Source organism: Castor canadensis, chromosome 12 (genome assembly GCF_047511655.1).
Source record: "Castor canadensis chromosome 12, mCasCan1.hap1v2, whole genome shotgun sequence".
Lineage (NCBI taxonomy): Eukaryota > Metazoa > Chordata > Mammalia > Rodentia > Castoridae > Castor > Castor canadensis.
Window position 1 is genome coordinate 55303448 of NC_133397.1, and position 15832 is coordinate 55319279.

The following is a 15832-nucleotide window of genomic DNA, read 5'->3' on the forward strand; positions in this document are numbered from 1 at the left end:
CATTACTAGAACCGGTGAGGATCCAGGAGGAGGTCTCCAAAAGGGAGGAGGCCTCTGCCTAGCCCTGATGTTGCAAAAAAGGATTTTAGGATACATTAAGGTAGAGACCAAGAAGGTTTTATTTGTAAAGCAAAGCAGAGAAAGGATAGGACACAACGCAGACATATGGTAGGTGTAAGCAATCTGATAATAGGTGCAATGAGTGCTTTAAAATCAGAGGTGTTTATGGTGAAACTGTTGGTTAGGGTTTGGCTTAAATTTTTCTTAGGATGAGTGCTTCCCTTTGTTCTGATACCTGGTATATTTAATCATTCTTGCTGTCACACTGTTTTAACAATTGGGCCCAGAGATACCAAGGTTGGTCCATTTATTACATTTGGGTCATTATGACATAGATGTCTAAATATCCCTATAAAAACAAAGGATGGGTTCTGCCAGATTCTCCCTTTAAGACAGGTGTCTATCCTTGAGATAAACATTTTCTTTAGAAAACACTTTTGTGATTAAAGTTTTTTCCCAAGTGTCTCCATCCCCCAGGATAAGTGTTCTTTCCCATAGCATTGCTCAATTCACTAATCATTTGAGTAAGTGGGGCAAAGTCAGCTCTTTTTTTTTTTTCTTTTTACTAAATGTTGCAATTTATTGAGGGAGTATGAAATTAAAAACAAAGAAAGTAGTGTCTGTGTGGTTTTTATCAAGCTGTTCATTAATACAGTGTTTATTTCTGAATTCCTGGTTGCTGTTTCACATGCTTCATTTTCCATGGTCCATCCTGCCTTAGTCACTGCAAAGAAAAAATGTTTTCTAGCCTTGCACCTTGTCTGGGCCCAGTTGGCTAAGATAGCTCTCTTGCTTCAGTACTATTCCTTATTCTTGAATGCTCTTTATTCCTTACAAGCCCATCCTATTCTTTAATCACTAAAAACAGAACTTTGCAGGGTAGGGTTGGGGGGATGGAAATAGCAGATTAGGGTAGAAGAGGTAATGGATTTGTTGTAATGTGCTTTTGTTGTATAAGTTTATTATATCTGTAAACAGGGATAGAAAGAATACAAGTTGTTCTTTCTGTGCATCTGGTGCCTATCAAACAAATGGGAGAAAAAGGTTAGGAATATTTATCACAAGTCAAGTTTGAGATTTTTGGAATCTGTGTCTGAAGGTTGGACCTGCTACAGTTTGCAGAAATCACAGGTAATGTGAGTCTCACATTAATCAGCCAGCCTTTCTTAGCTTGGCTTGGTAGGAAGGAAGTGACATGGTTCCTTAAACTATACAAGTTGATAGGCTGTTGTTCTGCATGGGGGGGGGCCTCTAAAGTTGTTGTTTACAACTGTCCTCATGTAGACAAATCACAAATAGCTACTTTAGTTATTTTTAATTTTCTCATGTTGACATTTTCCCAGAATTAAATGTTTCCATAACTGTTTTTAGGAATATGACTGAATGTTGGCCTTTACATCTAACTTCAACAAAGCAGCAAGTCTATAAATGTTTTTGAGTCTAACAACAACAAAAACTTTAGTTTAAAATTCATTGTATAGCAGGACATAATGGCACATGACTGTAATCCCAGCATTTGGGACAAAGACAGGAGGATCATGAGTTCAAGGCCAGCATGGGCTATGTAGCAAGTTTAAGGTGAGCCTGGGCTATGTAGTGATACCTTGTTTCAAACCATTGCCTCTCCCCTTTCTCTAGGAATTATAGTTATTTCTGGATCTGTTCTCATTGATGTGACCAGAACCAAGTAATTCATGTGTCTTTAATACAGAGGTTTTTCTTCCTCTGTATTTAGATTTTTCTTCCAGTTATTTCTCAACTATTAATGTGAGAATTGAATTAGAGACTGATGAATCCAGACATAGTGGTTAAGCCTGTAATCCCAGCACTTGGGACGCTGAGGCAGGAGGATCACAAATTTGAGGTCAGGATGGGATATGTAGTGAGTTCCAGGCCAGCCTGGGCTACATAATGAAACCCTGTCTCCAAACAACAACAACAACAACAAAAAACCTATTGAGGAAGAGGCATTGCAGGTACACATGAAGCATCAGGATGGGAGACTTAATCTGTGACAAATTTTAAATTACAACTAAGTGGCTGAGGGATAAACACTCCTGAATGATGTAATGTTAATTGCAGTATTGCAGGAGCTTTTAATTTCCTGTCAAAGCTTATGCAAATATGCTCATCCATTGTCATAGTTTTTTGTCTTTACAGATTATAATCACATTTAGTCAAAAACATAGCTTTATGTTGTTTATGGAACATATATGATATATTATGCTTGTTTGCTCACAGGGAAGTTATTTATGAATCACAGTCTTGGGTCACTTTGGTAATTTTACTGGCGTCTATAAACTTAGTTGTGGTTTATGCCTGTAAAAAGAGCAGTTACAAGATGGCTATTTTAGGGTTGAATTATGTGCTGTCACCAATTTTCCTTGAATTTTTTTCTCTTGGATTTTAGTGTGATGGGAAATGTATGCAAAAGGATTTTTTAAGAGCCATATTAAGTATCTTTTTTGTTGTGACTTTTTTTTTTAAATATTTGGGGGAAGGAGAGACTATCTATATTAAATAAATTATCCCAGCAGTTACATGACTTACTAATGTCTGTTCTCAAAAGTATCTTTAAAATATTTATATTGGCTTTAATTCTGTCTATATAAATGTTTTTTCTTTTTCACAGATAATAAATGAAAGCATTTGTAGTATATGCAAATATATAAGGGGTCAAAGTTTTTAGTTTGATAGTATTTGTAGAAATCATTAGATATCAAATGAAATGCTAGAATAGAAGCTTAAAATTCATTTGTAAAATAAGATTAAATTAAGTAACTGAGGATAAAAGAGGACAGGTGTATAAGAGTCTGTTCCTAATTTTATGAGAAGTTAGTCGGGATGATTATTCTCAAGACAATAAAAGTGTGTTACAAAACCTGTGCTGGCATTTTTCTCCCCAAGTATTTGGGTCTGGGGTATTTTCTTTTTCTGTTTTTGTTTGTATTCATCTAACAGGCCTTTAGTGAGATCCATCTGTCACAGAGTGCCCAGCTGTCCCAAAAGTCCTGAGACTGTCTGATACAGAAAAGCAGTGAAAAGTTTTGGTTGAAATTGGGGACCAAAGAGGGCAGGCAGCCCCTCACCCTTCTTCTTTTAAAGTAAAAATGTTGATGCATAGAAGTAGAGGCACCTTGGAATTTCTAGGCTGTCTTCTTTTTTCTTTTTTTTTTTTTTTGGAAAGAGGGGCTGTACTGGGGTTGAACTCAGGGCCTCATATTTGCTAGGCAAACACTTTACTACGTGAGCCACTCGAGCCCTTAGGCTGTCTTCTTTCGTGAGAAACATCAAATTGGAGTGGTTCCCCTTCTAAAAAGGAAAGAATTCCTTAAGTTTTTCATCTGGACTAAAGAGAAACTCCAAATCTCTTATGAGGCAGCAGTTCAATAAGGGCATATTCTATACAATATGACCAAAATAATGTCTTGCAGTTTTGATGGCTAGTGAGGAAATAGCAGAAATGGAATAGGCCCAAAAGCAGAATAATACTTGGACCTGCCTCACCTATCCAAATGTGTTTAATTAACATATAGGTAGACTTAGCGAATATAGATCTATCAGATGGTCAAATTTGAGCCTGTATTATTGTGAAGTCCTAATTAGTCTTGCTGTATGATCATAGGACCATGGGATTGAGCACTTTTCATTTGTCAGAACACCATGGTAGTTTGTAAGCTGTTTAATTTTTTTTGGTGGTTACTGGGGTTTGAATGCAAGGCCTTGCACTTGCTAGACAAGCACGTTACCACTTGAGCCATGTCTCCAGCCTTCTTTGCTTTAGTTATTTTTTAAATAGGGTCACACGTTTTTGTCTGAGCTGGCCTGGATCATGATCTTCCTAGTTATGCATCCCGCCATATTATGGGAGGATAGGCATGAATCACCACACCCACCTTTATTGGATCTGAAGAACTTTTTGCCTGGGCACTCTGTTCTTCTCAATCTCTGCCTTCCGAGTAGCTGGGATTACAGGCCTGAATCACTGCACTTGGTTGGCTGTTCAGATTTTTCAATTGGTGATTTTGTATTTTTGTTTTAAGATCTTAGCAAAGCAATGTCTCAAGATGGCGCTTCTCAGTTCCAAGAAGTCATTCGGCAAGAGCTAGAATTATCTGTGAAGAAGGAATTAGAAAAAATACTTACCACAGCATCCTCACATGAGTTTGAGGTAAGGACTCTACAGTGTTTTTGCTTCGTCTATCAACATACTTAGTTGCTACCAATGGTGATTGTTTCATCTAAAATAAGCTCAAGATGTATGATAACATCCCTCAAAAAATTAGTATTGCTTAACAATTAAGGATTTTCAGCATTTTCCCATAGTAAAACAACTAGGTTTTTTTTTTCAAGTCTAAGAAATTTCCAGAGTCACTACAAGAATCTGAACAAAACAGTACTTTATTTGTTCTGTGTTTTGATATTATGTGGTAGAGAAGTAGGTGGCAGTGGTTAGTGGAAATTGTGAGATGTTAGTCTGTCAACCATATGTTCTACATGTCTTTTCCAAAAAAGCCAGTTTTAGTAAAACCATGCTACTTTAACAGCTATCATAGAAGTTGCCAGAGTTGGGAGGTATCTACTTTTCTGCTTGTTAATAGATTATCCTTTTCGTTTTTGTTTTGAGATTAGCTGTGTTTTGTTCCTTTTTTTACTTTTGATGAAGGTTAATTTCCACTTAGAAGTAGGAAAACATATTGATCAGTAACGTAGAGAACCTGTTGAAATTCCATGAACCAAATGGTTTTCAGATCAGATGATACTGATGGTAGGTGGGGAAGATTTCTGGCATGTATTCCTTTAAATGTGGACCTTACTAGTTTTTCTATTGCTTTCATTTTAAGTTAGGGTGTAGAAAGTCCACTCTATTCTATATTCTAATAGTATAAAAATTTCATTTAAAGGCATTTTAAGTGTATACTTTGTATCTATTTTTACTAAAAATTATGCATTCTGCTGATTGTAACAACATCTATTTTCATAGCACACTAAAAAAGATCTTGAAGGATTTCGGAAGCTATTTCATAGATTTTTGCAAGAAAAGGGACCATCTGTGGATTGGGGGAAAATCCAGAGGCCTCCAGAAGATTCGGTAAGTTTTAGATAAAATGTAAGAAAGTTTAAGGTAATTTTGGATATTGTTTAACTTTGGAAGTGGGGGAGTGTAGGGGACTTGTAAGAACCATCACAAATCAATAGCTTTGAGATTTCTGAAATCTCGTGATAAAACTGAGTAGATAGCCTTAAACGTCTTTTCCTTTTTTTTGACATTTTATAGAGTCCTGCTGAGGACTTCTGAGAAAGTAATTTCCCCGTGGCACTACCTTATAACTTAACATCCCTGAAAATGAGGTCATTCTTTTGCAATGTATGTTTAGTACAAAATTTACCTTTTGAGTTTGTTTTTTCTTTCTCTCTTCCAAACCTTTTGATTTCTCATTGCCTGAAGGGTCAGTTAGACTTTAAACTCTCCCCATGCTTTCAGCCCATCTCTGTAGCACTGTCTGCCTTAATGAACTGACTTAGCATTGCGATCATACACATCTTGCCCTGCTTATGAGTTGTTTTCTTGGAATGCCATGGTGTCTTCACCTATCAAAATCCTTCTCATTCTTGGAGGCACAGTCCAAATGCCTGCATGTCTGTCATTGGCTCCTAGCAGAAAGCTGCACTGAGGAGGTGTAGAGCAGTAGTATCGGAGGTTTAAGACCCAACTCTTCCATTTTATCAGTTTGGGGTAAAATGAGAATAATATCCAGAGATTTTGTAATTCACAGGGTTGTTAGGAGACTTTATTAAGTGAATGTATGTGGAAGCCTGAAGCATTTTGCAGAGTTAGTTATTTTTATCATTATGTGGCCCTTAGCCAGCCTCATTAGTAGTAGTTATTTGTGTGATATTTGTGTGTTGACTTCTGTCCTAGATCTTGAGCCAATGGACCAAGTGTACTGAACAAGTTTATTGAGTGGATCATCTCAATGCACTGATTGTCTGAGAAACAGATTTTGTTAACACATTAACCTTATTTCCCTTTTCTGTCAGCTCTTTTGACTTCTGTTGCTTATAGAAATTTTCACCATAGGTAGAAAAAGATGTGGTGTAATTTTATCTCTTAGGTGTCTATAATCGTACATAATCTAACATTGTAAAATCAGGTTGTTTAAAGCGAACTACTGACTGAAGTCTATTCTGCTGCCTGTGTTTGCTAAGTTTTACTGGAATACAGGCCAACTCACTCATGTATATACCACCATCTAAGGGAGTTTAAGCTAATGGGGTCCTTCATACATTTTTTCCTAATGAGAAAATCTTAAATTAGTTCCCAGTTAGGAGTACTTTTATTCTCATATGTGGAAAATACCTTTCAGTTCTTAAACTTTTAAAATTTGAAAATTACATGCTCATTGTAAAAAACAAAATAAGCTAAAGAAATTAAGACCCACTTCATGATTCACCTGAAGGAGTCTCTGATTTTCAATATTGAAATTAAAATTCTTTTTTTTTTTTAAAGAAAAAACAGTTTTATTAGAAGAAGAAAATGACAGTATGCTAACTTGAACAGCTAGGTTGTATAAGAGAAGGTCTGAAAATTTCCATCTCCAAGACATGATTGCATTTATGTGCACCTTGTTTTTTCTTCAGATCTGGAAAATATAATTACATATTTCAGCAAGTAATGGCTCTTCCCTTTCCCGTGTGCAGAAATTCTGATGATCCCTCAGTCTGTTCCTTCTGGAACAGTTTTCCTCTTCTCCCTCTGCCAGCCCTAGTGAGTTCATCTTTACAGGCTTGAAGTTAAAGTTTTTCTTACCTATAATGCTTGACGATTATAGTTACCATGTATTTTTAGGGCCTATTTCGGTCTTTGATTTCCTTGGCCCTAGTAAATGTACTGTGATTCATTTTTCTGCTTTTAAGTAGTATAATTAATAATATTATCTCTCAAAAAGGGTAATGAGAGAATTCTTCTTGATGGGTATGTTGTTTCAAAAAAAGAACTAAATTTAGATTCAGTCAGACTTTTAAAAAATGGGAACCATGCTTAAAGTTATGATAAACATAGGCACGTTTAAATACTTGCGATCTTTGCTTAGGAGTTAACCTCATTTATCTAATTAATGATGGACCTGGCTCCAAAGGCATGGTTTTCTCTCTTCTTAATTGCAGGCTTGGCAATTTTTTGTTTTTTCCTAGCTGTGTTGAAGGAGAGCACACTGATATGTTGCTTTCAGTATATTTTAAGGTTCAAGGCCAGTGGAGAAATCTGTCTTTGGTATTTTGAAAGGTCATGCTCTATAGGAGGAGTTGTTGAAGTGGGGGTTGGAGGATAGAGAAAGGAGGATTAGAGGGCTTGGAATCATTTTGGGACGTTTCCAGTTCAGTACTACCCACCTCAGGACCCATTAAGATTCTGATAAATCCTCTCAGGAGGCTATGCCATGTAGCAAGCCATAATTATTGATGGGGATGCGGAATTAATATAGAAGAAAAGCACAGAAATAGGAAATATGTTGTGGCTATAACATGATTATGAGTCACTGCACTAAGTCCCCCAAAATCTTTATTTTTAAGTCTAGGTTTTGAGCATCTTTAATAAGTGCACTTGTAATCTGTCTGTCTTAATGTTGATGCTTTTGGAATGTAGAGGCAGAAAATGAGTTTGCTTTTCATCTATGTCATGACCTTTGAGGCATAAATGTATCTCATATATAGTTGGTATGTTACCAACTTTTGTGAATTCTCAGGATACAAATTGTAGGTTTGTGTTCCTTCACTTGCTTCACGTATCCATATTTTCTGAGGTCTTAGAAGTTACATGGATCAATTTTCCTTTCAATAAGAAGAAAAGTATGTTTTTTTAAATGCAGGTGATATTTTCTTTTGAGACAAGTAGAAATTATTGTGGGAGAACCACCATTTAGAGTGGCATTTTTAATGTCACTCTAAGGTATGTGCATAAACCTTGCCATAACAGTGACATCTGTTGTCTGTAGGTCCTGTCTGCTGAAATGGCAGAGTTGAATGTTACAATAGAAATAATTTGGCCCCACTTAAAGCATTTATTACCCAGACACTTTATGGAAAAAGGTTGCTAACCTTGTTTTTTGTGTATTTATTTTCTGAAGATCTTCAGTAGTTTTCTTTACTTCTTTGACCCTCAGAAAACTGAGCTCAAATGGCTTTGTCAGTTCATATGATCACTTTCTTCAGGTAAAAAGATTTTTCACAGATATTAAATTGAAGGGCATATTTATTGATAGGCACTGAAATTGTATGTGTCAGATTTTACTCTTACCTGTTGTGTTGAGTACTTCATTTTAACTCTTAAGTGAGCACATAGATGTTTTTTGAAAAGTCCATGATTTATTGAGTTGTGAACAAAAAGAACCCAATTTATGAAGTTCTGGAGCGTGTATTTGTGCTTGGAGAGGATTTATTTAGGGTCATATGGTAGAGAACTGGCATAAAGAGAATATCCTGCATTGCAATATTTAACTCCCACAGATTTTTTAGTTCTGTTCCATGAAATTACAGCATTTCTTAATTTTAGTCTGTCAATATAAAAGCATTAAAATGTGCATATTTAAAGGGTAAATCATTCTGAAAAGTTACAGTGTGTCTAGAGTATAAAACATTGCAGTTTTTTTTCTGAAGGTATACCATAGTACACTGTGTATCTAAAGTTTACACATTCTCTGGACTCACTGGAGACAGTGTGGCCAAAGACCTAACACGATAGAATACAGGATGGTTTGCCTTGCGAATGTAAGCATTTTCCAACTGCTCAATAAAGTCATTAAGAATTTGTTTTGTGTGTATATGGAGACAAAAAGAGATCCCAAATGTGGACATATTTCACAAAAAGAAAATAGTGGCATTTGGAGAAATGGCCCTAAGGACATGGCTGATCACAAAGAGTCTCATCTTTTCCTTGATGTAAAGTTTCAAAATGATAATGTGTATAAATACCAGTCTAAGACTGGCGTGGTGGCTCATTTCTGTAATCCCAGCTACTTGAGTCCCAGAGAGCTGGACAATTGCAGTTAGAAGGAAGGCTAGGCAAAAAGTTATAGAGATCCCCTCTCAACAAAAAATTTAGGCATTGTGACACATGCCTGTGGTCTCAGTTACATGGGAGGCCATAGGCAGGATGAGTGCCATCTAAGGCTGCCAAAATATGAGACCCTACCTGAAAAATAACCTAAAAAAATCAAAAAAAGGAAGTCATTTTAAGAAAGGGGAGGAAAAAGAGGGAGAATAATGAAAAGTATGAACCAAACCTTGGTACACTGTATGCATATATGAAAATGTCACATTGAAACCCCCTCCCTGTACAACTAATGTATACTAATAAAAACATTTAAAAACAAAAACAAAAAAGTTCCAAGAGGTAGAATGCTTGCCTAGCAAGTGCAATGTGCTAAGTGCAAACCCCAGTACCACCAAAAAAACAACAAAACTCTAAACAATATACTGATACAATGGAGCAAATATTGCCATGGTTCTAATTCTCTACATCTTGATTCCATTGGTGAATTGAACAGTCTTTGATTTTTTTTCCCCATTAACCACCTTCCTTCATCTGCCATTGTATATAGGATCTTTATTAAGCTTTGGACAATAGACCTATGATTCTAAATTATATTTTGGTTCCTTATTTGTAATTTCACTTTAGAAATAGTAATGGCAAATATGCAGTTTCATGTTTGATTTGAGAGACTCCAGATATTATTACTGCCCAAGTGGTAGATAGTCTGGTCCCACAGACACAGAGAATCAAACTCTTCAGGAAAGTCATGAGTGGGTGTAAGTGATAGTTATATTCTTTGAATTTTTCCACTTTACACCCCCCACCCCCGAATATCACGGAGAGTCTTTTTTAGATTTTCATTTATGTGTCACATGACCAATAATACCACAGGTAATTTTATTATCCTTTCCCAGGTGTATCATTTATGTACCTTATGTCGTGTACTTGACTGAGAAAAATACATCTGAGGTTCTGTCTCACATTTCCATCTCTCCTTCAACTGCGGGGGAATTTACACGATCTCTTTAGTGAAGGATGCTCTGAACCTAATCAAGTCACGATTAGGGGCTGGTGGAGTGGCTCAAGTGGTAGAGTGTCTGCCTAGGAAGCATGAGGCCCTGAGTTCAAATCCCAGTAGCACCCAAAAAATAAAACAGTAATCAAGAATGATACCAGGGGAATTCTTAATAAAGCAAAATGGGTACTCTGTATTTACCTCTTATCTTTTCTGCCCTGAAATTCCTTGGGGGATCTTTTACTAATTTCTCCTTTTTGTTCTAGATCACATTTGAGCGGCTGAATATCTGTTTCTCCCGTTTTATAACCAAAATAAAACTAGATTATTTACACTAGGCATTTCAACTTGGGAGACTGTTGTAGGACTTGCAGGTTCTTGATAGAGTTCTTATAATCATGGGTAAAATTATGTATAAATGTACATTTTTTTTCAGAATAGGCTTTCTGGCTGCTATCAGATTCTCACAGAGGTTCATGATTTATAATGGTTAAGAACCTTTATAAGGTCTTAGAAACCTATTCAAGAAACATTTATCAGTTGCCTCTTTTCTGTCAGCACTAGCTGGATTCTGTGGCTATAAAAACAAGTCTTGGCCTCTTTTCAGCATTTGACCCCAGTTTGTGGAGGAAGTGGATCCAGAAACAGCTAACTACAGAACAATGTAATAAGGAGTCCATAGAGCGCTGTGGCAGCATCTAACTGACACAGAGCTGAGGAACGTTTCACTATGGCATTAGCGTAGATTCCTGGGGTAACTTTGAGGCAAGACTTATCTGAGGACAGAATGATAATCATAAACTGTGAAAATAGTAAGAGTGTAAAAGTAATAGTCTCAGAGCATGTGGCTTATGCTCTGGTGGTGGAACATTTAGTAGATGTGTCTGTTTCTCCATTCCTAGAACCAGAAGAAAGGCTGTAAGAGAGTCAGAGATAGAGTCTCTTTGCTTGCCATTGCTGCTTCACTGGTTGAAAACCTTTCCCTTCTCTGGGGGAAGGGGTTGCACTGGGATATGTCAGAAATTGCAATTTCCACTTAAGACAGACACTAATGGTGGAACTAAACTTAAAGCCATGCTTCCTTGTATACCTCACATCTAGGTTAGATTTTATAAAACATATTACTTGAAAGAAGTTTATTGTTTTTGTTTTTAGTTGTGATAATTAAACTTTAAGGTTTATCTGCATTTTAGCTATTAATAGCATTTGCTTTTTTAATACCAAATTTATTGAGGTATCATGTACTTGCACTGAATCTCTCCCTTTTTAAGGTACAGTTTTTTAAGTTTTGGCAAAGGCATATAGTCATTTACCACCACAATTGATATACAGAACTTTCCCATCACCCTCAGTATTTCCTTTTGTGCCTTTAAAATGTTCTTCGTTACAGGTCTCTGGTCCCTACTTAATTTCTTTCTTAAATATACAAGCTAAGTAAATATGTACCTTGCTAAAATATTGCTTTTTACTTCATTCCTATTTCTCCTAAGGAAGAGATCAACCTAACCTCTACCCTTAGTTTTATATCATCTCGCTTATCTCTTAGCCCTTTGTCCACCACACGTTCCTGACCTTTGGTCTTCCATAGAACTTTGTTTTCATAGTCTCTGCTCTTCATTTCTCCAGGGCTGCTCCCACAATGTGAATTCTGCAGTTTCCCATGCTTCACACTGAAGTTGTTTGATACCTCACAGCTTAAAACTGGTATACAGTGTAAACAGAATGGTGTTAGAAGCTTCATTTTTACTTTCTGGGGCACTTGGGATTATTATAGTTAATCTGAGCCCCTCTTGTCTATAGAAGGGTTGGCTTACTGGGGAGATGCAAGATGATTTGAGTAAAGAGCTATCAGATTGTGTCATAAGCAAATTGTCGTTTGGACCTCCCATTTATTCTGTTATCACTCTTTCCACCTCTGTTGGTTATCTTTTGTCCTTTGTAATCCATACTCCAGCAGAATGTTCCTTGAAAAGTATCACCCTACCCAACAAGGATATGGGCTAAAACTCACAAAGTTGACTTACGTTAGGACTTCAGCTCTAACATCCATAAAAAAGTGATAAAAATACCCGTTTATAGTGTTCGGTTTTTTTTTTTATCATCTGGATATATTACTTTGCCTTTTGCAGTTAAAAAATACTCAAGTGTCTTTGAACTTCTATAAAATTTTCTAGAGTTCAGTAAGATTTAAGGAACAGTTGGCACCTTCTCTTCATATTTACCTTCTAATTTATAGGATCGCTTGCCATCTGTAGACAGTTTTTTATTTACCTTTTTTTTTTTGTCATCAGAGTGTTCTGCCAGTAAAACTGGCAGTAAACACTGTCCTTTTCTCTAGTTTCAGGGTTTAAGGTACACAGTTGGGAATATCATAGTTTTATATCTTTTAGCATTTTGGAATTTGTTACAGTTTTTAATGGGAGGGCAATAGGGATGGGAGTTTGAACAGTAAGAAACAAAGTACCGTAAGCAGGTTAACAGTATTTTTAAATAAACAATTTTAGAATAGTTTGATTTACAGAAAAATTGTAAAGATATACAACAAAGATATAAAGGTATGTTTTTAACTAGAAATGTTATTGTGTTTTCCAAGCCAAATTTTGTTTCCTGTATCTCATTTTTAAACCTCCTGCTGAGTCAGAGGAAGAAAAAGGTAATTACTAAAAGTACTGATGAGATCAGTATATGCAAAGCTCTGTGTTTTATAGATAATGATTTTTCCCAGTGTTTGGGCACTTCTGTGTCAAGCATTGTACTGAATCCTTATGTTCTTGATCTCATCTAATGTTCATATCAAACCGGGAAGGCAGGCCTGATTCTTATTTTACAGAAGAGGAAAGTGAAGTTCAGAGTAACTTGCTTATGAGGCAGAATCCACATATGCACTAGATAGGTTGCCAGACTCCAAAGACTGGATTCTTTGGTATCTTTTGTAACCGTAAAGGAGCTCTTTATCACTATTGCACACAATGTCGTGTACTTTTACGTGCTTATCAACAACAGTAATAATAATAGCAGCAAACATTATTCAGCATTAATATGCCAGCCATGGTTCTCAACTCTTTACATGTATTTCCTTAGTGATTGTCAAGCAACTCTAGCAGCTCTCAATTATTCCTGTTTCACAATGAAAGACTTCAGAATTTTCCTTAGCTGATACAGCAGATTTTAGGCTCAGATCTTTGCATGAACCCAAACTGTTAACGTTGTAGAACAATTGCCAATTTCCATTAATGTTTGAAATGAAAGTCTTAAACATAGCCTTCGCATCATTTTTCTACCTATCCTTGAGTAGAAGGCTCTACTTCTTCCTTTGGAGCCTAAAATACTTTTCTTTGAAATTCTTCCAAAAATACATTTAACAAGTACTTATTGAATAGCTTCTGTGTAGTGTACATTTATTGAGGCACTGAGATACAAGTGAAGAAGATAGACAAAGACCTGACAATCATGGAGCTGCATTCAAGTGGGAGAGATAAAATACAGGTGTAAATAAGTAATTTTAAAGACTAACTTCCCATTCCCTGCTTTCTTGGCCCAGGCTTACCCTCAGTAGTCACATCTCCCTGGTCAAAGTCCCTTTTCTGATTTGTCTATAGTTGCTGCTTGAGGATATGAAAGTTTCCTTTATTCAGTACTTTTATTCTATAAATCTGTGAAATGCCCACTATTTTATTTTACTTACAGACAATTCCAAAATAAAGACAACCGCTTCTCTGAAGGAGTGAACTCCCAGACTTTCTCATGTAATCGCACACCTAGAAATGAATGGGGAAAACCCAAGAAGGCTGTTCAGTGGGAAGGGGGCCTGATGCTGCCCCAGGCTCTGCCCAGCTGTCTATAGAACTAACAGAGTAAATAGCACAGTCATGCAATAGTAAACCAGTTTTAAACTTTTGGATTAGTGTGGAGATATTTGTACAAAGATATGCTTATTGTACAATGGTAGTGACAACTAAGAGGATGGTTAAGGGGATTCTTCAGTAACAGCTCGCTGAAATAGTTTGCGAGACCTTATCTCCAAAATAACCAGAGCAAAATTACAGCTTCTCCTTATCTGCAGTCCCTTTGAACCATAGACTCATAGATACCAAGGGTCTATACTTTAATGTTTCAGTTTTTAAACAAAATATTCATCAAGTAGATGAACCATAGTTTATATCCCTTTAGTTCTCTTACATCAGGTATGTTGTTAGTTTACATTTTCATTGTGTTGATAAACTCATCCACCCTAACAAATTTTCCTTACTGTAAAGATAAAAATTTAGCTAGATCTTTAACCTTAAGGATTGCAGGAAACCTGAGGCTTGGGTTCTGTCAAGTCAAAATCAAAACAAAACAAGAATCAGCATAATTGCCCTCCATCATGAAAATGCATAGTTGTACTATTCTGCTTGATGAGTTTCATCGAAGGGATGTAGATCCACATTATGAAGCCCTAGGATACGTGTGGAATTATCTTTAATCAGCATCTCCAGCTCTTACAGGTTTTATGCCCTCTAAACTCAACATAGGTATAAGGGTAGGCCTTGTCCCGGAGAATATTATTAACTATTAAAAGAATTGGCTGGTTGCAGTGCCTTGTGAAAGTAATCCTAGCTACTCAGGAGGCAGAGATTGGAAGGGTTGTAGGTTCAGGCCAGCTTGGACACGAATGTGAGACCCTATAGAAAAATAACTAAAGCAAAAAGAGCAGGAGAATGGCTCATGTGGTAGAGTGCCTGCCTCACAATTGGAAGGTTCCAGGCTCAAACCCCAGTACTGACCCCTGCCAAAAGAATTGACTACCCATTTTGTATTGTGTGGAGGTGTAAGTATTAAAGGGATTGATATGTGGTCATTATGTGACCATGTGACTAAACCATGTGTGTATGGTTTAGTGAGCTGAGGAGGCTTTGTGGGATGTCATTATTGGCATTAGCTTGTCCAAGCTTAGGTGAAATTTTAGGAAGGAGAGCTGATGACCATTACAGGATGTAGTTCTTTGATCATCTGTCACTGAGCATGGCAAACTTTAAAAATGAAATGTTTTTTTTTCCTTAGGGTTAGGGGGTGGCTCAAAGGCCCTGAATTCAAACTCCAGTACTGCCAAAAAAAAAAAGAAAAAAAGAAAAAATGGTTTTTGATGATGGAAAATAAGCAATGAATCCGATTCATTACTTCAAGGAAATATTTCAGTTGACAGCTGTGTGTGGGTTGAAGGTTTATACAAGTGTATCAGTGTGTGATACTTCTGAGATTCTTCTGTAGTTGGCCATGTAGGTTAGTTTTGATTTTGCTGTTATAAAACCCCTGTGATGAACATAATTAAACATAAGTCTTTCTATCTCTAAATTATTTTCTTAGAATAAATTTTTAGAAATGGTGCTTTGGTTAGAGAATATAAACTTTTTAAAGGTTCTTGTTACATATTTCACATTGCTTTCCAGAAAGAGTACACCAGTTTGTACTCACATTCATATTAGCTTATTGGTTCAATAGCTATTTTTGAGCACCAACTGTTTATTAGCAAAGAACAATATTGATAAAGCTTTACCTTCTTTTAGTTTCTAGTTTACAGTGTAGTCAAGGAATAAATAGACAATAAAAATATGTAATGTAATTTCTAGTAGTGATAAATGACATGAAGAAAAATATAGGAAGGTAAAAAGACAGAATCAGGAGGTAGAAGTATTATTTTATATTGGTTAGGTAGAGAAGGCCTCTTTGAGTAGACATTCAGATAG

General features: G+C 36.3%; 1 protein-coding gene and 1 pseudogene across 3 annotated transcripts in view; one reads left to right on the forward strand and one right to left on the reverse strand.

The window, feature by feature from the left end:
- Positions 1–15832, forward strand: part of Ugp2 (UDP-glucose pyrophosphorylase 2) — a 44484-nt gene that overhangs the window by 11318 nt on the left and 17334 nt on the right. For all 3 annotated transcript variants that reach the window (XM_020161703.2, XM_020161702.2, XM_020161704.2), the window contains exons 2-3: positions 4104–4231; positions 5045–5152. In XM_020161703.2, coding sequence (XP_020017292.1) covers positions 4118–4231; positions 5045–5152 — 222 coding nt within the window. In that variant the 5' untranslated portion in view covers positions 4104–4117. The remainder of the gene's footprint in view (positions 1–4103; positions 4232–5044; positions 5153–15832) is intronic.
- On the reverse strand, positions 6779–6850 carry LOC141415245 (small nucleolar RNA SNORD22; annotated as a pseudogene).